The sequence below is a fragment of the Labrus mixtus genome, chromosome 17 (assembly GCF_963584025.1).
Source record: "Labrus mixtus chromosome 17, fLabMix1.1, whole genome shotgun sequence".
Classification (NCBI taxonomy): Eukaryota; Metazoa; Chordata; class Actinopteri; order Labriformes; family Labridae; genus Labrus; species Labrus mixtus.
The window spans coordinates 21,276,211-21,300,547 of record NC_083628.1 but is presented as its reverse complement, the minus strand read 5'-3'; the positions used below and the strand labels follow the sequence as shown (position 1 = coordinate 21,300,547).

General features: G+C 39.5%; 1 protein-coding gene across 2 annotated transcripts; it reads right to left on the bottom strand.

Annotated features, from left to right (window-relative positions):
- Window positions 1-1,325: 1,325 nt before the first annotated feature.
- ghrb (growth hormone receptor b) lies at window positions 1,326-23,617 on the bottom strand. Of its 2 annotated transcripts, none has more exons than XM_061061077.1 (9): window positions 23,318-23,617; window positions 17,294-17,484; window positions 9,772-9,907; window positions 7,617-7,795; window positions 6,666-6,844; window positions 5,374-5,518; window positions 5,136-5,226; window positions 4,898-4,967; window positions 1,326-3,512 (listed from the first exon to the last, which is right to left on the bottom strand). In XM_061061077.1, exons 2-9 carry the CDS (start codon window positions 17,394-17,396, stop codon window positions 2,637-2,639), a joined length of 1,779 nt encoding a protein of 592 aa, XP_060917060.1. In that variant the 5' UTR covers window positions 17,397-17,484; window positions 23,318-23,617; the 3' UTR covers window positions 1,326-2,636. The 2 variants fall into 2 exon arrangements, with proteins under 2 accessions (XP_060917060.1, XP_060917061.1); XM_061061078.1 differs by having other exon boundaries at window positions 17,294-17,381.
- Between the last annotated feature and the right edge of the window lie 720 nt (window positions 23,618-24,337).

Below are 24,337 nucleotides of genomic sequence, written 5' to 3'. Positions count from 1 at the left end.
AGAGAGTCTCACTGGCCTGGGACAGCAGGTCTCTCCGTGCTGGGAGCTCTCACGGCAATCCATCTATAGTCATGTGAGGCCAAAGAGGGGCCACCAATATCAGCCTGACTCTCTCCAACTGCACCTTTTGGAGAAGGGGCTGAAGGAACGGGCATGGAGGGAAGGTATATAGTAGAGGCCTTGGCCGACTTTCTTGAAGCAAAAAGGTCAACTTCTGCTTTGCCCAGGCGACGCCAGATCTCCTTGACCACCTGTGGATGAAATCTCCATCTTCCCCAGGTTGGGCCCAACCCAACCTGGGGAAGACCCGTCTCCCTTGGGGGCCAAAAAATAACGGGAGAAAAACCTGGCTTGTTGATCCCCTCGCTCTACCTCTCTTATGGCCTTTTTCCCCAAGAGAGTGGACAGTTCTTCCCGCAGTAATATAAATGTTTTAAATCAAACATACAGTCAAGTATCTTTAAGAAACGTTTCCTGACATCCACTCAGTTTTTAGGCATGAACATTAAACTGAATCCTTTAATAACATTTAAGCCTTGTGTTGTTTGCATTTCCATTACGTCTTCAAGCAGCTACAACTTAACAAATACAGTAACTTTACACTCTGAAAGAGGTCCTTTAGCTTCAGGCAATGCTTCAGTTCAAAACTGAACTTGGACTCCATTCAACAGTTCAATGTCACACTTTCCAGTCAGTGTCACACTCACATATTTTCTTTAATCAGCTGTTCTTTAAAGCTCCTGAGGAGTTTTTAACAGGTTCTGATGACTCTTAATGACTAACCAAAACAAACTAGACCATCAGCTTAAAGAATAATCATTTCTAGATTGTTATTTTGAACGCTTTAGAAAAACCCTTTTTGCAGGTCTCACTCTGATTGAAAGCCTGCCTGTGGGCATCCTCTACCTCGCTCCTGCACTGCTGTCTCAAAGTCTCTAGCTCCCTCTGGTGTTTCTCTGCTTCTGCTCTCATTTCACCAACCAACAGCTGAACCTCAGCCTCTCCATCCTGTAGAAAACACACAGGCTTCAAATACACAAACTGAATCTGCTTATTGGCACACATTTGGAATATGAAGTAGGCCGATGTTATTTAAGTTTATTTTTGGAGTATCTCTTGTGTTTCCCTAATACAAATTGTAACAGTGTATAAACATTTGAGAATCCATATTCTTAATAAGATTTGTACCTCTATGACTATTCTGCATTAGCAATCCTTAAACAGGCATTTACTACATGTGCAGTCTCTGTCTGCAAGATTGTGAAGATCTTAAACTAGCTTGGTTTAATAAAAAGACCCAAAGGCAGAAGGACAAGAGACATATATATTTGTAACAGGCAGCTTCAAATTTAATTCTGTACAAATTCAACACATGATGTCCACATAGCCCCAACTTAAAATGTGCATTTAATGCACCGATGACCTCAAAACCAACTGAAAAATCTAATCTTTTATAGTCCATGCACTCATAAACATCGATGTTGCGTTAGACTGACTGACTATGAAAACTATTTTCTCTGTCAGACTTAATGTAGAAAATGTTACCGTGTCAAACTTTAGTGAACAACATAACACAAAGTAAGGTTAGCTCAATTACAGCTCATTCTTCCCTTTTTTGGGGAGTTCATGTGACAACAACGTAATATGAAAACTCATAAGACTTAGTAGTGACAAAAGCAAAGTAATATTATCAGAGTTGATGAAAACATGAATAGAAAAAGATGTTTGATTCACTACACATGTATTCTTATTAAACAGTTATGGGCCCTTTTATTTTACATATGATATCATTTGCATTTGACCTGATTTTAGAAAAGAAAAACACTTTTTATATATACAAACTTTCAGTTAAAAAGCTTTTGACTTTACATCTTAATGTTCTGTGATTTAAAGCTCAAGATTACAATGTCATGTTAGAATCACTGTCAACAACTCTGCAGCTCTAATAAGCTCTTAAGCCTGTTTTGACTCATAGCACAACAACAGACAAAATGAGCACTCCATACTAGCTTGGAGAAAGAGGAAACTTTAGTAACTGAAGAACCCTGATAGGGTCCTACGACTCCTTTTGAGAATGAACACTGAGCTTAAAGTCATTAAATCAACAGAAAGACAACTTTAATTCAATGATCGAGTTTTCTTTGATGACCAGATGTGTGAGTCAGAAACTGTTTGCCAACAAGCTAGCCAAAACCGTTTTCTCGTTGTTGCACAGTATGTCTGTCTCTTCTCATTCAAAAGAGTTGTAGCTGAGAACTGGTCAATGCAGCTTTAACAAAACAATTACTTGATAACAAGCTTTTTAGTCCTGTTTTGAGGGTTCAGAGTATGAAAGTCTTGAGGCCATTCAACCCCCAGCTAGTGCTTATTCCCTTCAAATGGTTCCCTTTTCACAACTGCAGTAAAACACATTCACGTGTCCTCTTCCTCCTTCATACCAAACTTCCAGCAGTGTAAGCTTAATGGTCCTGTCAGACGAAGCAGCAGGAGTCCAGAGGTGGTGGCAGGACAGGCACATACAGTCCTAAACCATTTTAGGAGAGCTGTCATTGGGTAAATTCAATCAGAAAGGCTGCTCCTGAGCTTGGCTCTGCTTTTGATTAAATCGTCTTAACTTTACAGAGTTCTATGCTGATTTATGGTGTGACGCTTCCCAAAAGGTCAGGGGTCAGGTAGCCGTCTGGTGACGGCATGGTCTTTGGGATTATCAGCTGGGGGGCTGGTGCTGAATTTGGTGTCAGTAAAAGGCTGTTCTGCATGTCAACACGCTCTACCACTGTGTAGACAGGTGCAGGGGGAACAGGGGACATGGGGGTGGTGTCTGTTTCATGATAGGGAGATGGGGACGACAAGCTCAAGTCTCCTCTCGTCTCAAAGGGTTGACTCATGTCTCCTGATGACCATCTTGGGCTAGTTTGGCCTGCATTGAGTTCTGAAGTGTAACCCCCATGATCATGATTCACCACGATGAGCTGAAACTCTTTCTTTTCTTTCTCTTTCTTGGCCTTGGTGTCTTTCCCTGTGTCTTTACAAGTGGTTTCCTCTGCCTCACTTGTTTCCTCAGGTGACAGCAGCACCTTGCCAGACGACCTCACCTCACTCACCAGAGTGTACATCGCTTCGCTGCCTGTTGTTCCAAAAGGAAGCTCCCCAGTGGTGGGGCTCTGGGACGGAGAGCTTGGCTCAGAGATGTCAGGATGTAACTCATCCATGCTAAAAGTTTGATTTGGGATGAGAGGGTGAAAAGGTGATGCTTCAGGGTCGCTTGGGAGATCCGGGTCGCAGCAGCTGGCTCGGCCCGAGTCGTCGTCTCTAAAACCGATGTTGAGGGGAGTGCTGCTTGAGCACAGGGAGGGTTGCATGAGACAGTCCGTGTCCAGGTCTGTCAGTCTGTCGTTCTGTTCCTCGATGTCCAGATCGATGAATTCCACCCACGGGTCGTTGTTGTACAACTCAGGCCTCAGATCAGCGGGTCCGCCCAGGATGGATGTCAACTCCCTCAGCTTCCCTTTCTGAGAGATAAAGAAAGTAAAATTGATACGCATCACCACATACACCTAGTTTATAACTCCCTGGGACGATTTTTTAGCTTTTGCTTTTTATTTCAGCGTTAAACAATCGCTCTCCCCTTGTTTAAAATGAGAACTGGAGGAGCCAAGTCCAGTAACACTTGCAACCAGATGATCAGACAGGTTAGTCAGACCTATTTGTAAGGTACACTGTTCTTCCTGGTTCAACTGTGACTAACATTTTAAGAAGATTATGCTTTAACAGAAAGATTTCTTTTTTTATCTAACATTTCTAGGTTCGTCTCATATTCAGACATTTCAACATGTCAGATATCTTCTCCATGACTACTTTAACTTTGATAACTAACATATATTTACATGATTTGTTTGCCTTGCAGAACATTCTTAGTCATGTCCCTATTGTAAGTACATTTCAAATTTAAGAAACCAATGATGATGGGAGTACCACTATGAGACTTGAGACGTTTTGCTGGAGACGGGTTGTGCTCCCATCATGACAGTTTTTAATATGAGGTGGTCAACTCAGTTCCAGCTATCATAAGTCAGAACACAGTGTTGTGAGGCAGCATATAGCTCCAGTAAAACGGTCAGAGATTGAAGTATTAATAAGGAAAAAGCTTTGCCAATGACTCAATAGTTTGAAATGTTTGGTGCTCTCATGTTACGGCCTCAACGACTATGGAAAATGCAAACCAGTGCACACACAAAGGCAGCTTTGTATAAAGTCGCAGTGTAACAGTGTACTTGCATAATACCCAGTTTCTGCTGGATAACATGTAGACGTGAGAAAGTGTAAGAACTGGAGGAAAGAGGACAGAACTCAAATCAAAATAATAATCAACTCATAACATTATTTGTGATGAAAACATGTTAATGCAAATTAAATGTTTAAATATTAATAATCACTGCATCAAAATCTATGTGTCCTTTTCCTGTGCCAATCTTTCAAAAGAAAAAATCATCACACACCACTCTAGCCAATCAGAATTGAGCACCCACTGAGTGAAGCTGTGGGACCTCTGACAAAAAGCTACCTACTTCCTGTTTACTGTTATGATCACTGTTGATTATTACTATGAGAAAAACTATGAAGACTGTTTACAAAAAAAGACACTGAATGAAATGAATGACAAGATTACTCACTGTTAATAGAAATAAGGAAATACATGAAGAAGTTGCCTTGAATATTTACAAAGACTTGTAGGAATTTTGTAAGAAGGAGGTCATGCCAGAGGCTGATGCTAAAAAGGGTCCATGGCGTGAAAAAGTTTGGAAACCCTTGGTTTAGGTTGAAGAATAACTTCTTCATAGTGTGCTAGTAACTCAGCATGAGCCATATTCAAGCATCTTAACATTTAGATGAATACCTTTAGTAGCTCGGGGTCAATTCCTCTTATTTTAGGTCCAGGAACGGGAGGCAAGAGAATAAACATCAACCTTTGGAAAGAACAGTTGGTAACATGTTACATTTTATGACAATAGGAAACTAAATGCACATTTGATTTCAAACCTCGATGATGAAAGGTTACACAATGTCCTGTACATGACAGCGCTGATAACAGAGACACTGTTGCAGTTTTTCAAGGACGTTTCTAAAGTACTTACTTTTCCTGCTGTAAAATGACCACCAACATCAGGATTGCAACTAAACACAAGGCTCCAAAGATGAGCAGGGCCACCACAGGGAATCTAGACACTGGCAGGGCAATGCACAAACAAAACATATTTAAATAATACCTATTGTAAGGTCATTATGGTAAATATCTTGTAATAAAGCATGTAATATACAGCGGTGTATAAATCACAGAATAGATAGCCTGTACACATAGCAGTGGGTGTTTACCTTTAGATGGCATGTGGACGAACACAGAGTCACTAAATTCTCCAAACTCTTTCCCTGCGTGCATTTTGCACCGAACTCGAACCTCATGGTTGACGTTTGTTTGAAGCCCGTAGACGGAGCAATGTGTGCCTTTCACAGGCTCAATCTGTGGGGAAAATAAAAAGGGTTCAAGTACCCGAGTGCTACAGCAATGCAATCCTCTCCTCCATGAAACATTCATGATAAAAAGTTTGCCATTAATGCCACCAAGTATGTTTTGAGTCTTGAAAAGTGCACTTTAATCAAACTGTTGACAGGAAGTGGATGTAACTCCTTGGTTTCAAAAAGACAATGCCAGTGTCTTCAAGCTGCATTCTGTCTTTTGACCAGCAGAGGGCCTTTTGATTCAACATGAATGCTTATTGTACTTAGGTCTAGTTCAAATTAGCCTATTTTTAACTTGGTGTATCACCTTAATGAACATTTTCCTTGTGTTTATTTGTCTTAATCTCTTGTTTTAAATCTTCTCTTAACACAGCATGGTGTTCATTCTCTTCATTGTAGTATGCTTGTGAGCAATAGAGTCAATATAGCAGAGCATGTTTAGGTTTTGGTTAATAAATAACTTCTACAGCTTCCTCGCTAACAGCACAGCTCTGTTTAGTTCTGTAGTCCAGATGTGGTTACTTCTGGCACATAGAAGGACAGACAAACAGGTAGAAATATAAAAACAACATGCCACACATAACATTTTATTCCTGTTGCACTATGATCACTTTATTCATTCACTATTTGTCGAATTTCACACAGTTCTGTTTATTTATTTAGTTCCTGCTGCTCTATATCTCTTCATCATCCTACTTAAAGTTGTTATTTTTGGGACCTTTTTGCCTTTATTGGATAGGACAGCTGAAGAGAGACAGGAAGTGTTGGGATAAGAGAGTTGGGGGGTTACATGCAGCAAAGGGCAGAGGTTGGATTTGAACCCATGGCCGCTGCAATGAGGACTATAGCCTCCATACATGGGGCGCGCAGCATAACCCCTAGGCTATCCGGCGCCCCCTTTATTTGCACAAAGCTGTGTAAATATATATTTATTTCCAGTTGTAATGTTCTTCTCCATTGCACTATTATCACTCGGTGTTCATCTACTGCATATAGTTCTGTTTACATTTGTTAGTCTGATCACTGTCCACTTGTATCTCTATTCTACTGAATCTATTTAAATTGATATTGATATACACTGTGGTTATTCTACTGCTCTGTGTGTCTTTGATTTCACAACATTTAAATAACATTTAGAAGACACCCACCACTTCCCACAGGTCGGAGCTGACATCACGATAATGGACCTCGTACTGCAGGGTCATCCAACCCATCTTCACATCTGCAGACTGAGGCGGCTTCCAGCTCACCATGATGTCATAGTAAGAGCCGGTCAAACTCACATTCAGCAGGGTCCAGTTCAGGCTCTCTGGAGGATCTGGTTGCACTGCAGAACCATAAAGAAATCAAATCATTTTAACATGATGATAAAAAAAAGAAAAAGAAATCATCATGATAACTGATCTACAGAAACAAAGAAAAAAATCCCAAAGAGATAAACACTAAAATAAGCAAGCACCAACACGAGTGAAAGGAGAGCAAGAGAGGAAAAACAGCTGTGACAGTTCTCACATCTCCAGACATAAATCTGGTTCAGTATAATGATGCTAACGTAAGCAGCCAAAGGAGCTATAAAAAGAAGAAAAGAGAGGAGGACTTGTTCAACAAAACAAATGAGAAATAAAAAAGATTGCAAAACTTTCCAGCTATGAGTCCCGTTTGTAAAGAGCCATAGTTACAGTGTGAATTCTTGTGTATTCATCATCCTTAACCTACAGTTGTGATGACTGTATGCAAGTGGCTTGTGGGATATGCTGATGGGAACAGATAACCATTTTCTGGGAAAATTGCCAGAAAACTGCTCTTGGCTTTTATATATACTGACTTGTGCTCCCAGAACTTTATCTTATCTGGACGTTGGGATAAAGAATTGTTTTATCTTTCTTTCATCAAACAGTTCCCAAAAAGACTGTTTCAAGAGAAGTGGAAAAAAAATCCTAACTATCTGGGACATCCTGCTCTGAAAAGTATACCCCAACGTGCACTCTGAGGGTTATTATCTTGCAAGTTAAACGTACGGGATAGGGGATAATGTCACATGCACTGCACATGAGTTATAAATCCTCAGACAGGTGGGCGCTGTAAGGACGTAAACTAACCGATGTCTTCAATCTGGAAGAATTTCTCATCATACTGGATGGCTTCATCCTTGGAGCGGAGCTGGACACTGTAGTGCGTCCAGATGGATGTGTGGTTCTCATTGAAGAAGCACTCGTTCGGCCTGTCGGTGCTGTAATGAGGACATTCGCTCCACTCTTTAAGAGACGGGTGGGAGGGTCTGCAAAGGAGAAAGAGAAACAACATTGCAGTAGGATGAGAGGAAGAATGTGACAGATCAGTTTGGCATATTTTGTCTCAAATGCAATGTGGTTGAAAAATAAAGTATTGGTCCTCTAGGGGGCACTGACTAGCTTCTTACAGAATCCACTCACTAGTGAATTAATCCACAGCTAAAAATAGTCTCACTTTCCTCCTTTGATTATAGTTTAATAAAAACAAAACCACAGGGCGCTGAGAATTTCTGAAATTCTAGAATAAACTGTACAGTTGCAGGTTTCTTGTTTTGATTTACTGATTTTATTTCCAGCATTTTATTTTCCTAAAAAATGGTCACCGTAGATATTTTAGTAAGTATTGAGCGAAACTTGAAAGAACACATTGTCACTTTGGAGCTTGTCATGGGATAAGAAGAAGAAATAATGTCAGGCTTGTCCTTTAATCAAGCATTCTGCCATGGTATTTGGGCATCAATGTGCGTGAAGTTCAAGTACCCGAGTAGTTTAACAGTGACAATAAACGGTATAATTCTGTCATGTCCTCAGAGTAACTCTTTAAAAGTTGGCTAATACCTAAAAAACAAGTGCAGCCTCAACTGGACTTTTGACTTGTCAACAAAGACTGAGCAGGTGCTTTATATGCCAGATAAAGTTCAGAAATAATGTCAACAGGTGAGTTGTAAAAGATACTCTGCCTGACCTTGGTGGCAGTTGGGCAAGAAATAATAAAAGTCAGAGCGTGGGTGGGCAGCTGAAACTGCTGGGGCATGCATGTATTTTCTCATTCATTTACAACAAGCAAGTCCATCATTGCCAAGTAATAATTTAATGATTTATTTTCCTAATTCTTCTTGTAAAAATTGATAAAAGTCTTTTCATGTTTAACAGTTGATATCTGATAAATCCATGATAGAAAAAAATGTATCTTCTTATTTATTTAACCGGGAGAGAAACTCATAGCTGGATTAACAGTGTGTCCAGAGCATAGACTGTAAATATGAATGTTTGAAGCCTGAGTGACGTCAGCCATCTGTTCCTGCAGAGGGCTCCGGAGGCTCATCAGCAGCAGTTGTAAATCCTGTCTCAGTCTAACTTTCAGTCAACATAACGACAGGCTGAAGCTGAGGTGGGTTTTAAACCTCCTGACGAACCGTTACATCGCGCCCACCTGTCAATCAGGTCAGCTACACGCCTTACTATGGATAACAAGTATCGTTCATAAAATCAAAACGGAGCCTTTTTTTTGCTGTAAAAACGGCTTTTTCGCCTCTTGTGTGTATGTGACTTCAGGTGTTCATGGAGCCAGCCTCTAGTGGACACTCGACAAACTGCAGGATTTTACACTTCTGCATTGGCTTGATTTTTCAAGACCAGAGGTTGCTGCTTGGTCCAGCAATATGAATACCACAATGAATATCCTGAATATCCTGCAATAAGTTAAATTAATTTTCTACAGACAATAAGATGGTGTATATGGTTTTTGATATTTATAGTATTATAAGACATATTCTTTTGGAACAAACTGAAAAAAAAAAAAACGATTCAATGGGAGCGTGCCAATGGTAAGGATGCCAAAAGTATTTTGTTTCATACTTCCTTGAATAAAAAAAATGAATTCCTGACTGTCTCTGTAAAGTTTCCTTAAATCCTTACAAACAGAAATGCACAAAGTCTGGTTTTAAAAAAACTTAAAAAGAGATTCTTGTGTGTTTTGTGTTTTTTGTTTTACATGCAGAGAATGTTTCTAGTAATATGAACGTGAACATTTACACAGACTCTTTTTTAGTTTCATTTTTGATTCTTAAATAAAACAACACAACTTTGGTTTCTTTCAAACATGGATAGTCCAGGCGTTTAATGTCTGTAGTCCTAACTAATCATTTACACTCTGCCTAGTTCAATCAAAAGAACAAGAGAGTGAACAAAAGAACTAAAAATACATTTTTGTGATAGTGATGACAAATGTTTTCCCCCTCACTTTTTGTTGATGTAGAGTAAGCGTAGATCTCCTCGCTCAGAGACGTTTTGAAACGTCCCGACATTCCATCTGCAGCGGAAAGTCTCCATGTTGGCAGAGAAGCAGCCAGTGAGGTGTGGAGGTCTCTGTGGGAGCACTGTGGGGGGACATAGAGAATAATTACATATATTATTAGTTATGATTGGCTCTGTTTCGCTATATTTCCTTGTTTGCAGCTGCTCTGACTCATTGTTGTCTTAGCAGGAGGCTCCACTTCAGAGACAGGCTGATATATGTAACTCCTGCGAGCAGCCAAGCCACAGGGTCAAAATCAACGGTTTCCTGGAAATCTCTCAGCTTTTCCCGCGAAAGCTGCAGCGGGAGAGTTCACTGCCATGGCTGTTGTGGAGTAGGTTTCTCTGTACTCAGAAAAGCATTTGCACAGAAATTACGACTCTACAGCTCCTGTTTTACAGCCCGCACTGAAACCATGTAACCACAGAGCTCTGATTCTTAGCGTGTCAGACCATGTGTCCAGATTCATTTTTTGTGCACTCGCATATATACTTCAGTCACATATACACTTTAAACAGACAAATGTCAGAATACAATAAAAACAAAACACAGGAATACCCTGTAAAGATGCCATTGTCATGTTGTTTATTTGTTGTTTCTGTGTATTTTGTCACCTTTAAAATCCCAATTGGAGCATACAGACGTCTGTAGCATGCTCCACATCTCTTTATGAGGCGAGGGGGCTTAATGCCATACAATGACCAAACTGTGTTGTTCGTACAGGTGCCATATTTTCACACAAAGAAGCATATGTGGAATAATAATGACCACATCTGTTTCTAGTGCGTCATCTATGATAATTTGTTTTTCAAGCTGTCCATTTTGAGTCCGACAATGTAAAGGAGGTGAAGTACTGCAACCGTGGAGTATTCTATCAGATGTGATTGGCAGTGGCTTTAAACACACTGAATGCACAAACTGAAGACTGAGTGATTTGTTTTTTTGTAAATACTGAGCAGTAAGTAGCCAGATTTAACATAAACTCACTGCAAAAAACATATGCACTCATTTACTGCAATGCATGAAATGACCAAATAGTGGAAATACTAGAGAGGAAAAATGGATACAGCATAGCATCCCAATATTTTGAGTGCCCATATTATATCGATTCATGATCGCCAAGTATCAATATTTTTTTTTATATTAACAGCAAATATGCTTTTTAATTGCTAAAGGGGTTGCACAATTCAATTTGAACAAGTTCCATTTTCAAGATAATATCGTATCGTGGGGCCTCTGATGTCCCACCCTATAGGAACAACAATTCTATAGCTCGAGTAAGTGCAGAAGTGCAGGTTTGGTAATTAGACCATGGACTGTATAAACATGGACGTAATGTTAGTGACGTCACCCATTGGTTTCTTAAGTGCACTTTTGACGCCCATTGATGTCGGTCGCCATATTGAAAAACCTTTGTCTCAGTGAATAGATTTGTCACAATTCTTTAAAAAATGGTTATAGGGATAGTTAGTTATTAGTGGGGTTGTGTGAGGTACTTGGCTATAGTAAATGTATTACCCACAGGGTATGCCAGTAAGCCCCGCCCATTTCTTGAGAAACCAATGAGTGACAGCACAGAGGCTAGGCTTTACACCACAGTATAATACCATGGTATTTAGCTAATTTCTAAACAATCTAAAAGTCAATCACACTATATTAAGACATTTTTCAGTGCTATACTTCACCGTCAGCAAGCCAATTTATTTAAGCACTACTTCAAAGCATCACATACGAGTTCTTCAGCCGGAGAGTTCAAAAATGATCAAACTATCCCTTTAAATGTGTACTTAGTAAGTACTTACATGAAAAATGTGTTTATGCCAAATGTTTAGGCCTCACCATTTCAGTATGCAGTGCTCACCATAACCTAGGAGTATACATTCACACGTCTACAGAATAATATTTACATAGATAACACCAAGAGCATCTCGCTACCAATAAGTGGATAGAAAAATATCTGCATGACATAGAGTAACACCTGTTTAATGCAGGTGAAGTGTGACTGTCCCTTTAAATAAAGAGCTGAGGGAGCTTTATTTTATTACATTCACTTGAGTAAGGGCTGCTGATTGTGTTACCAGGAGCAGGTGTGATCAGTGATTCTGGGGAGCAGCAGCAGCATTACTGATGACATAAACATTGAAGGGAAGGACACACACACGCACGCACGCACGCACGCACGCACACAGAGCCTGAGCTGGGAGAGTGCTGAGACGTGCGAGGACAAGATGGCTCCCCTGCAGCAGAGGGGCAGCGCTGGGAGCAAAGACGAATACCTTTGGCCTGCTCGGGGTACTTCATGGAAAGGGAGCTACAGGTTAAATATAACCTGTTTACCAGATCGGCACTCCTTCTGGGAACTGTGCTGAGCTCAGGATTAAGAGAAAAATCAATTTGACACTCAGCAATGTGAGCTGTTTTATGGCTCACTTCATGATGATAAATCACGACAGCTGGCTGGTTTGTATTTGAAATGAGACAGGGAAAATGTGTTAGAACAATCATTTTGCCAGATTGATTTATGATATCCACTTGGTGTTCACAAGAGTATTTAGGCACATTCCTGTCCGAAGCACCCTAAGCTCCTGAAATAGAAACAGTGGCCAGTCTGAATCTTTGCTGACATTAAAAGAATATCTTGGAGTTTCTTAGAATCCGTACAAGATGAGAAAAGCACCAGACAGGACAACTTTATCATAACCTCAGATTAACAGCGATGTTTCATCAAAGTGATGAAAACACTTGAGCAGGAAAAAGGGTATTGACTCTGTGAACAAAGACTGTAAGAACCTGTAAGGTCAACCTGAATAAAAGTGCTTTCATGTATTTCCTGATAAACACATAAAGATCTTTGTAAGTTATCGCAAGTTATGTAAGTAAATGGAAGGTAAAATAACCTTTGTAGCATATCACATTATGTACAAGTCACATGTACTTTGATAGAATTTAACCATACCAGTCACCAAGGTTACATCGCCACATTCATTTGCAAACTTGTCTCAAACAAAACATGTCACCTTCTCGTTTTCAAACCAAATGAAAGCTGAGGGAAAGAAAGAAGTAGCCTGCAAGGATTTTATGTGGCAATGCTTTCTATTATAATATTGCAGACCTCATTAGGCATGTGGTCAAGAGGATGGAGTGCATGCAAGAAAAACAGGGTTTCCCAAGGTTAGGTTTTGGCAGCAGCGGTACTTTGTTGAAGGGAAATAAGGGCCTGGGGGGGGTCGTCTGTTAACGTTTATCTGATTTCTTAAATGGATATCATGCCACGTATATTCATTAACATGTTTCTTTTATATTGATAAAATAAAACACAACTGCAGCATCATGTCAATAGTTAATTACACAGAGGCTTCACTCTGGCTCACTTCAGTGGTATGAACTAGAGCTTAATTAATGAATCATCCAGCTGATAATATCCGCCGACATTAGCATATCCAGTAACTATCGGTATCGGCTCATTATATCGCCGATATGCGCCGATATTACTCGATTTATTCACCAGTCAAATAGTATTTCATTTGAGTTTCATTGTATTACACTAGCAGTTCTCTCTCTGGCTGTCACCAGCAGAGGGCGCTATATGGATTACAAGGAGCATCATCACTCTCCAGAGAGTCAAGCAGTGATGCACGTACATGCTCAGTTACTTTCCAGCTGAGAGACCATCATCGTTCACTTTTACACAAGTGTTTGACAACTGCATTCGAGGGACCAACGCAATAAATGTGTAAAATTATATCTATACTGTATATCGGTCAAAATATATCAGATTTTTTGCCTCCCCAATATCTATATCGGTATTTACCCCAAAAAATCCCATATCAGTCAGCCACTAGTATGAAACCACATAAGAAACCAGTTTTCTTATGATTTACGTCAAAAAATGTTTTTTGATAAATGGCGGTCAGAAGGATAATTTCTGAAGCATTTCCAGGTAGTCTGTAAATCTGAACGCTGATTGGCATAAACAACACAACGTCACACAGATTGTTAACTCAAGTTAAATGTTGGATCTGAAACAGATTATCAGCTGCTCTTAATATCTGTTCACAGGAATTGACATGTCGTCAAATTTAAAGCTGACAAAAGCCGAGATGTCATAACTGTGGATCTCGTTGTGCCGTCACATTTACTTAAAACATGTTAGAAAGGATCAACAGTGTCTGGGAAAAAATGGTTTTATTACTCCTCAGACGGACATTTGTCCAACTTAACATCCTGTCTGTACTGCTACATGTTTGTTGCTGTGTCCTTATTGACAGACAGTATTTTACTAGTCAGACTAGAATAACTTTAAACGTAACATGCTTCCCAGTGCTGCTGTGTTTGCTCAGCAGCTGCTGCACAGAGTTCACTGCTGGTGTAAGTAAACACGAGAGCAGTGGAAGCCGAGCACTTTCTGAACACAGCCATCAGAGCTGCAAAGCAAACAGACAATTACCAAGAACTCATTATCAATTAACATCGTGCTCTCATCATTGTGCTCCTCTTCCTGAGGCTAATTACTGCAAACCTTACAAAGTAAACATGTTTACAGCGTGATTTTTCTTTTTCTCTCCGAGTGCTGCCCACGCAGGCTCTTTCAGGGTGAAACAAAACATCCTTGCTCAATCTGTTTTGATAAGTCGAGAGGCATTTCCTCTGAGCCCTAATTGAAAAGGAAGCAGAAAAGAACAGTTAACATTAATGTCCTTCAAAGAACTCGTTCCTACATTCAGCAAATCCCTTAATTTTCAGGAGCGCACATTTACCATCAAACTCATTTGGTCAAACAGCCTCTCGCTGGTGATGAGAGTCTTTCTGGTTGTAGCATCTATCAGCATGTAAACAGCGTTTTAGTGGGAAGCGTTTATTAATGTCTTTCCTGTGAGCACACAGGGCAAACAGTTATTTAGAGAGTCACGTGTTCACACATCAATCAGTGCGCTCTCGGGGGGAAATACCTCATCCTCAGCGTTTAGAAAAGCCACTTCCTTCCTTGGCTGAAGGCCACAATGTCCTTATCATTCATTACTGGATCTTTACAAGCTTAACAAGCTTTATGGGCAAAACCCACAGAAAAAGAGCTTTGCTTGTTTCTTTGTCCGACAGTGACACTGAGCCACCTCTACAGCCAAGAAAAGTCATCATATTAGAGCTAACGTCTTGATTCCTCAGTGATTTATCAGTGGTGATCAAATTTAAGGAGGGGAAAAGCACTTATTCTCCACAACAGGTACCAGTCATGTCTAAGGGTTTTAGCTCCTGTGACTAAAGAGAGAGGAGTTATTTTGGGCGTCCAGCGTTCTAAAAGGAAACGTCTCTTGATTTCCACAAAGAAAAAAACAAAACATGAAACTCTCACAGTCCTCTCAATGTTCCCAGGGTCCTTTTTTCACAACAACTGAAGAGCTTTTCAAAGGATATTCTACAGTTCAAGATGTAAAAGGATTTAGAGAGGGATGGAAATCTCTTATTCAATTTGAATGGTAAAAATACATTCAGTATATACAGCACTTGGAGATATCAAGAAAAAACATCTTGGAGACACTCTTTAGTTGTTGGTTTTGAAGAAGTACAGCATCAGTGGCAGTAAGTGGATTTTAAATCCTAACGTAGGAACTAGGGTTGTGAAGATTTTTGAACTACAAGACGATTCTTGTAAAAAATGCAACATCAACACCTTTACTGTTCTACAAATAGGAATAGTATTTAGTAGGTAAGGTCTTGTTTTTAACTACCAAATATTTGCAGGCAAACTCCGGCACATTGTCTAAATAGCACAATTACATTTGTTCAATTTAGACGGTGTTCCCGCTCTCTTTTGCTTGTGGAAGCTTGGACGCAAAATATGACTGTGGGTCTATAGATTTAAATTTTAAAGCTACTACTTTTTGATACTATTGATAATTAAATTAAAGGAGATCTAAGTATCGAAAATGTGAGGACATATAGGAACACCAAGTATTTGACCTGTGAGAACATAAATAAAACCCTTTATAAGGTCTCCTTCATGTAAAAGGGTTTTTAGCCGAGCAGCATAGAGCATAGAGAACAAGGATACTCTCTTCTGGTTCAATCATTCATTCAAAATATGGAGGTCTCTAAAAAAGAGAAAGATAGAAATTGAAGGACAGAGGTGCACTTCATTAAAAGTCCTGTTTTACAACCCATCATCCATCCAGACCGTCTACCTTCATTATCCTTAGTTCACTTAGACATCGTGCAAAATGAAGAAACAACGTGTTCAAATCTGGAGAGTTTTGCTTGAATCTATAGGTTTACCTTAATCCCATTTTCCACATGAAATCCAGATCATTTCTAGAGGATCTTTTACGCTAAGGTGAAGTAACTAAATTCAGCCGACAGACGTTCACACACGCATAGGGGGATCACTTCGTCCCCTCATTACACCTCTGCAACATCCAGATTGAAGGTGAAACATCACAGGGGGGTACAAATCGGTCTGAGTGAGGCTAGAGACGCTTTAAGTGGATTCTGGTATCATCAATATTTATGTTCTTATAAACTTTTAGTTGTTCCTCCTAGTAGACAAGCAGCCGTTCATCCTCACATTTTGTTGAGTGACTGAATCCTTTCACAACATATGAATACAAGGCAGCCAATCAGAAATCTGCAGGCTGTTAGAAGTTTGTAAACCTGTTATTGATTTTAATCTGGCAGTGTGCACAGTTCAATAGAAGTGAAAAACGTGCCCTTACAGAGCAGCCTTGTCCGACGCCAAATAGGGACATGAAACATAAAGAGAATAAAAAGGAGTAGCTGCAGAGCAGGAGAAGAGAGGAACACGTCCTTCGTCCACGCCTCTGCTGAATTACTGACTGTGTTGTGTAACAAGACAAAAGCACAGGATGTCCTTATGTGAATTTTATTGTCAGTGCAGACCCTGTTTACATCTGTGGACAAAATACGTTCCATGTATGCAAATACAGCCTTTCTTCAACCACTGAGGGACTGCTGAGTAGAAAGCAGGGCCTCTACACACTAAACAGCTTCTCATTGTTCAGTGGTGGAGTACTCTCCGCTCTCCAGAATTCCTGGGAAGCCACTTCACTAGAAATCCACTTTGCTGTTCCATGCGGCTCTCTGAGGAGAGCTTGGCTGCTGTGCAGCTCACTTCATATTCATTTAAACACCAAAACAGCTCAGGAACAATGCACCTTTACATGTTTGATACTCTCCTGGACTTCAAATGTTCTGTGGCCAATTAAAAAACAGATTTGTCTCAAGAATTCCTTCCACCTGGTGTTGTGCAATTTTTTGATTCCTTTAAAAAAAAAAAAACAATGGAAAACTTGGGCATCCAAAAATGACCAGAAAACATTTTTCCATGTGCAGATGTTAAAGAAAAGTGCACACAATATGTGAAAGAAAAAGTTATTTTCAAAAAGTCTCAAGTTGAAAAATCTAAATGAACTCAAGGTGTTAGTTTCTAAATGAATATCTGAATGAATAAACATACCTTGCTGGGGGGCTGATTCCAGCGCTGAAGAGGAGAAGATGTGAAGGAAAAGGAAGAGCAGAGTGAGAGTGGCAGCCATGGTGTCGAGCTGTCGAGGAAACATGTGGCAAATGTTAGTTTCTCCGTGTAGTCCACCCAGGCACTTAAGGCCCAACCCACCACTTCCAATAATCAGGAACACTCCTTATCTGCTTTATAGAGATGAGAGATTTAGGTCACCTATAATAATATTTAGAGTCATAGAAATGTAAAGTGCCAGGTCAAATACTCTAATGTTCAAGTTTGCAAAGCCTGCTCCAATTTATACATCAGACCTTATCAGGCTTTTCTATACAACATCCTGCTGGTCTGAACTCACCAAGCAAATATTTTACTAAATTCTTGGAACTCTTACGGACAAATAACCCCAGAAAATTCCTTTCCCCTTTGAAAATATAATTTGTAAGCGTGTAAGACTTTTGGGTTCTGCAGGATTTCCCTGAGGAAACAAACTTCAGCATCTTATGCAGGATTTGACATGTTTGATGTGTGAAGACTTTTCATTTTCATTTGAGAATAATAATCTTCAACCCTTTTCCTTTTTCAAATCCAGGTTACAAAGACTTTTACAAAGGCAATAAAAGAAAACAGTCAAGTCATAAAATCATCACATTTTAAAGGACAATAAATATCGTTACAATGTAGGCGAACAAAAAGGAAGCGAAAACATTTGAGATGAAATATAAGAAAAGGTCAAATCAGGAGAGGCTCTCTGATAAAAAGAGGACTTAAAAGAGATCAGTGATTCAACTGAACTCACATTTTTAATATCAATATGTTTTAATTCAAACATACAGTAAAATATCTTTAAGAAACGTTTCCTGACATCTGCTCAGTTTTTAAGCGTGAACATTAAACTGAATCCTTTAAACTCCATTTAGCCCGGTTCCTGAAACTAACATTTAAGCCTTGTGTTGTTTGCACTTGGATTACGTCTTTGAGCAGCTACGCCTAAACAAATAAAGTAACTTTACACAGAGATTACTCTGAAAGAGAGCCTACAGCTTCAGGCAATGTATCCACTTTAAAACTGAAACTTTGACTCCATTCAACAGTTCAATGTCACACTTGAATTCCAGTCAGTGTCACACTCACATATTTTCTTTAATCAGCTGTTCTTTAAAGCTCCTGAGGAGTTTTTAACAGGTTCTGATGACTCTTAATGACTAACCAAAACAAACTAGACCATCAGCATAAAGAATAATCATTTCTAGATTGTTATTTTGAACGCTTTAGAAAACTGCTGCTGCTACTTTTGGTTTAAATGCGATGCAAGCTTTCCCTCTTTGTTTCTGGTGACATCTGAATGCAGAGGGACAGTGAGAATTCTGCTTTGCTTTACCCACTTATGCAGTTCCACATCTGGGTCAAAGCCCTACGCGGGGTTTGTAGTTCATGCGCAGAACATCTAGTTCAGTTTGGGTTCGATTGAGGTGTACACATGCAAAAGTTAAAAGCTAAAGTTAGCTATGACTTCCTCTAAAGTAACATCCTGGTCACCGTTGATAAGGTTAGTTCAGAGCTTCATGAATCTTAATATCAGTCAGAGAGCAGGCAGATTTCTTTTTATCAACACAAAGCTATATTAAAGCAAAAAAGCTGCAAAACCCTAAATTCTACGTGACAGTCTCAGATAAGGATGCAACTATTCTTTGAAAAAACGTCAACAATCCACGGCTGCAGACGTGTTGATAATGTAAGAGGTGGGCTGTTCATGCTGAGATCATTATGACAGGCTGGGTTGGTTTACAGAAACGTGATTTCAGAGGAGGAAAAAAAACAACCAAGACAATGTCCTCAAGAAAAAAGATCATGTTACCAGTAAAAGACCTGCATTTCTCTAGAGTTTTATTCCAGACCACACTAAACGAGACCAAGACATACACGAGACCAGAGTGCTACAAGACCGAGACAAAACCAAGACGTTTAGGGATCAAGACCAAGTCAAGACCAAGACCAAGGCAGGGCGAGACCGAGACGTTTAGGGATCAAGACCAAGAACAAGACCAAGACATTAAGGGATCGAGATCGAGTCAAGACCAAGAACATAAATATTCTTAAAAAATCATCATCTTGTGTGCAGTGGTCGTGTCACTCAGAGCATAACACCGGGACTGTTGCGGCATTAACCGAGGGATTAAAATCTAATTATGAATTTCAAGTTATTTGTTTTTTTAGAAAGAGGAATTTTCCTTCTAATCCCAGTGATGACGTGGAAAAATATTGATGATTGTTGATTTAAAATCCGGAGTCCACCCAGTCCAAGACGAGACCGAGTAAAGATGCTTTTGATTCCGAGACTAGACAGAGATTTTCCAAAAAGACTGATTTTGAATATGAAACACGATATGTTTTCATCGTAATTAAAATTCACAAGTAGTCAGCACTTCAGTGTTAAAGACTGAGCTACTGTTGCCCCCACCCCCAAAATGTTGGCTTGCATGACTTTGACTGATATGATTGATTTCTGTGTTTCTTTATTCAGGGCTGAATGTAGCATGTGCTGCGTAAATATCAAGAAATTCCTTTAAACTAAGTTGATTCAGTATTTCTGTCCCACTTAGATTTATTCAACGTGTTTGAGTATTTAACTTTAGGCAATAAATAAATTATAGTTTATTGATTTTGACACATTTCTTATAATTATCTTCATTTAAAATCTCCTAGTTATGACCTAGTTAAGATACAAGAATGATGCTAAAATCAGTTTCTCTGTATTTTTCTTTAAATAAAATTGTCTACTGCAACATATTTCTTCCAACTCATTTGAAAAAACTGACTAATTTAAATCATCCAAATTGAACCTAAGTGGTGAATTATAGTGAACCTCAGTGATTGGACAGCAGGGAGCAGCAGCACGTTTTATTCATAATTTTGCTTCTTGGGATTCACACTGTTTAGTCTTCCTGGAGAGGCGTGTTTCGAAACAGTAAACACTTTGATTCTAAACTTGACATCAATCTGAAGCCACCAGCGCTGACTTCCTGCCAGTACAATTGAAATCCAGCCGTACTTTTTTTAGTTTTTCAGACCTGAAGTTTGGCTCCTTTGTTGTCTTTCCCTTTGACATTCTTGTCCTGAGTTTATTAATAAAAACGGTCTTAAACTCGATTCCTAGTTTCCTTGTCAATCACATAAAGAATAGTCTTGTCGTTTTCGTATTTGGTTGCATAAAACATCTGCCTAAAAGCTGTTTTTTTTATTTTCTCATGGCCGAAACTTCTGTGACCTCTTCCCAGAAAAGTAAGTCACTAAAGCAATTATATAAAAAGAAGATTATAGGACAGGATGGGTTAAGTTAAATAAATATCCTGAAGTTATGACATGTTTGGTTTGTGAGCAACAACACAAAAACACACAGGATATATGGCATGATCAAAAGTCTCTGAGAGGCTGTTTTGGAAGCCCCTCGGTTAGCCAGATATGAGATCAGTTATCACATCAAACCAATGGGGGTTGCAGTGATATAAGCAGTCAGATATATCTGATTCTACCTGAACTACTAAAAAGCCTCTGCATGTTACTAATAAGCTCCACGAGCAGAAACGTGCTCAAACTAGGATCAATATTGGAGATGCTTTTGAAAAATGGAGAGAGGTTAGAACACAGAAAGGTTTACAGACCGATGCAGAGCTGGATAAACACTGAAGCTTCAGTGTTCACCACATGGCAACCTGAGTGAGCTTTGAATCTAGAGAGGAGGGGGGGGGGGGGGGGGGGGAAGCTTACTTCAATGTTTAGAATTTGGACTGCAGTATCTATTTCAAACACTAGGTGTCAGAGTTACATACTGCTCCTTTAAACTATAATATCTTGTTATTCAAGTGTTACTGTATTTTTCTTCCAACCTTTATATATGCAATCTTCTACCAAACCGGCTGATTCATATTTTTTTTTAATCTTCTTTTTCTTAGTTTATTTTTAAAATGTCTTGCACAATTTGTGAGCATCTGTCAGGGTTCGTGTTTTCCTGTTTCACGTGTGCAACATGCTGAAAATAATACCTGTTCTACACGACCTTCACTTCTCATGTTGGGATACTTGGAGGTGAATTTCTTGTAAGTCGTGTAAGAATGCATTATAAACCAGGGTACAAAAAGTTCACTTTCTCTGCTGTAACTCTGTGACTTCACATTCTCTGTTTGTCAGGCTTTGCACAAAAGGTAATTCTCATGCTGATAAGGCAGACAAATAGACTAAACTTGCTGCAGGCGGCACAACGTCCGTTTGAAAGAGCGGGTTGGACTCAGGGTCCTGACAGAGTTTGGACTGGAGCACAACTTTTAGAAGTTTTTGTCTCTGTTTCTAGATAAACTCTTTCAAATATCTCATTTCCAGTGACAGCGAGGAGGAACTAGGGAGGTTTCTCAGATTATTTTGATGATCATTTTTTAAATACAGGATTTCAGCTGACCACCATTTTGAGCTTGTTTTCTGGTTTGTGAGGAATTCGAGGTAAGGAGGCATTTAGGTTGAAAAACAAATGCTGTCATGGGACACCTCAACGAATGAACAGAAGGAAAATCAAGAGAAACCCCTCAAGGCGTGTTCCAGGGTGGAGGTTACACTGCAGTAAACATCTTCCTGATGCTATTATGAAACTGCTGTGTGTGTCACATTAGTTGTTGATGATTTGTAGAAGACACTAAAAGAACATCAGTGTGAGAACATGTTTCACACATCGGGACAGGTGTGCTTCACACTGTGTAAACAGAAAGACTTGGTAGTCTAGCTTTACAACCACGGGAAATCCCTCTCAGGTTAAAAGCAGAAAGTTTTTCTCATGTAGGTGTTTGTTGCTGAGTTGTACTCAGTATTCAATGGTGTTCAAAGCGGTATATTTGTTTATCCAGCCCGATTCAGACTGCCATAATTAGCTCACAAATTAAAGACTTCTTCTTAGGCCAAAGAGGGGCATAACGCTGCATTAGGGGCATTAGCATACTCTTACTCTAAAACAGTGGTTTTCAACTGGTGGGTCGGGACCCCAAAGTGGGTAGAGGAGTCGTTTTCAGTGGGTCACAGATGTGTGCCTGGAAAATCAAATTGAGTGAAGTAGATCTAAGTAGATCTAAAACTTGTGTTTTTTAAAACTTGTGTCACTTTTCTTTGGCACCGTCTGAATTATGGGTCCAGATTTACCATGAAGGACTTGGTAGTGGGTCCTGAAAACCCGGCTCTAAAGTTGCTATCCAAAATTCTCCTTTAATGGCTTGTTTTTTTTTTTTTATCCATATGACCTGGAAAAACATCCGGCTCTGACTTCATTTTTCCACAAATTCACTGAAGTTAAAAAGTTTGGATATAAATCTTTGTCAGCTAACAACACAAATGAATGATACATCTGTAAATCCATGAATATGCCATTCATATAATAATAATATAAAACAATATAATAATATGCCCGCTTGTTTGTTTGTTTTGTTTGATAAACAGATGAAAGTCTCACATTAAGAGGCCAAATAAGGACTGTGTGATATTTTGATTTAAACAGAGTATCACACAAACAACAGCCAAAATTGCAGATTATTATCAGTTCAAGGCACAAATTCATTATTTTACCTTCTTTATTCTACATACATTTCTTTGCAATTGTCTATTTTCCAGTAAAGTGCAAACAACAATACAGTTATTTCATTCCCACACAGCATAATTCAACTTTCTGGAGCTTAAAGCCTCCCTTCAATTCATGTCGACCTTTTTTCCACATAAAGCATTAAATAACATTAAAACACGACGAGTTACTTTTGTTATATGCTACTAGCCTCTACATCTTTAACTATTTCCTTTAAAGTATTTTCAGTTTAATGGCATTAGCTGCTTTTTGTTTTGGCTCAAACCTGTTCACCCTCATTTACTCTCTGAGACTGTGCAAGACTCACAGACAAAGTGTTATAAAAAGCTGAATGCTCAGACACATGAACAGAAAAGTGTAAGCTTCCTTAACATATTAACTTATTTAAGTCTTATAAGAGTTCAGTTTACCATGCTGGGTGGGTCTCAGTCAGATCCTGGTCTCCATACAGCTGCGTAAACACTCAAACAGGACGGACATGAGAAGCTGCTGGACCTGGCAAGCAGTCTGCCCCACGACCTGGAGGTCTCACTGGTCTCACTGGTTTCAAAAAGCGACAGTAAAAAGTCTCACACTCGTAAATGTCCACAGTAGCTTCAAAAAGAGCGCGAGGACCCGCTGAAAACCCAAACGGAAACGTTTTTTTAACCGAGACTCGTGTGGGCTGCTCACACTGTCGAGGAAAGCCTGCCGGACTGACTGCTCTCTGTGTTTGTGTTGGAGCAGTACAGCTGTTGTGGGAGAGGGGGGCGCCATCTGTCGGTGGACACTGGTTACAGCAGGAGGACAACCACAAGAGCTTCAGGGCAACCGACTGAAAAAACAGATTTTGTATTTAAATAGGAAGCTATAATTAAGTAAATTAATTGGAGTATTACCTCATTTCTATGCATTTTTTTAACCTTTACTCTTTTACATTCTAAATGATATTAACCTGTACTTTTCACTCCACTACATTAATCTGATGGCTTTATTGACTTATACTTCTCAGGTGATCATGTAAATACTATCATGATTTTTTAAGCACTCAGTGATTATTTAACAGGGTCTCTCCCTCTGCCCCCGCAGGGCAACAAGTCGGCATAAATAAACTGTGTTACAAAGCAAAATGAGTGATCTGTTGTTTTATAGTTTATTAATATCTTAATTTGTACACTGTCAACTATTATACAACTTTACAATGTTAACCATCTTTGCTGTGCGTGAGATCCCGTCTCATATTGATGCCTGTCCCAAATAAAGGTCATTTCATTGATTGAGGTTGAGAGAGGCTGTAGTCGTTGAAGCTTCCGGCCCAGGTTCAAATCCGACCTGTGGCTCCTTTCCTGCATGAAATTCCCCACCCTCGCTCTGTCCCCAAATTTCCGTCTCTATTTACGGTCCATCTCCCCAATAAAGGCATAAAAGCCCCCCAGAAAAGCTTTAAATGA

Coding starts and splice junctions, on each gene's coding strand:
- ghrb (XM_061061077.1), bottom strand. CDS start 17,396: ATGTTTCCTCGACAGCTCGACACCATGGCTGCCACTCTCACTCTGCTC. Junction 7,796..9,771: donor TTACTCTACATCAACAAAAA/GTGAGGGGGAAA, acceptor TCTCCTTTGCAG/ACCCTCCCACCCGTCTCTTA. Junction 4,968..5,135: donor GTCATTTTACAGCAGGAAAA/GTAAGTACTTTA, acceptor TTCTTTCCAAAG/GTTGATGTTTATTCTCTTGC.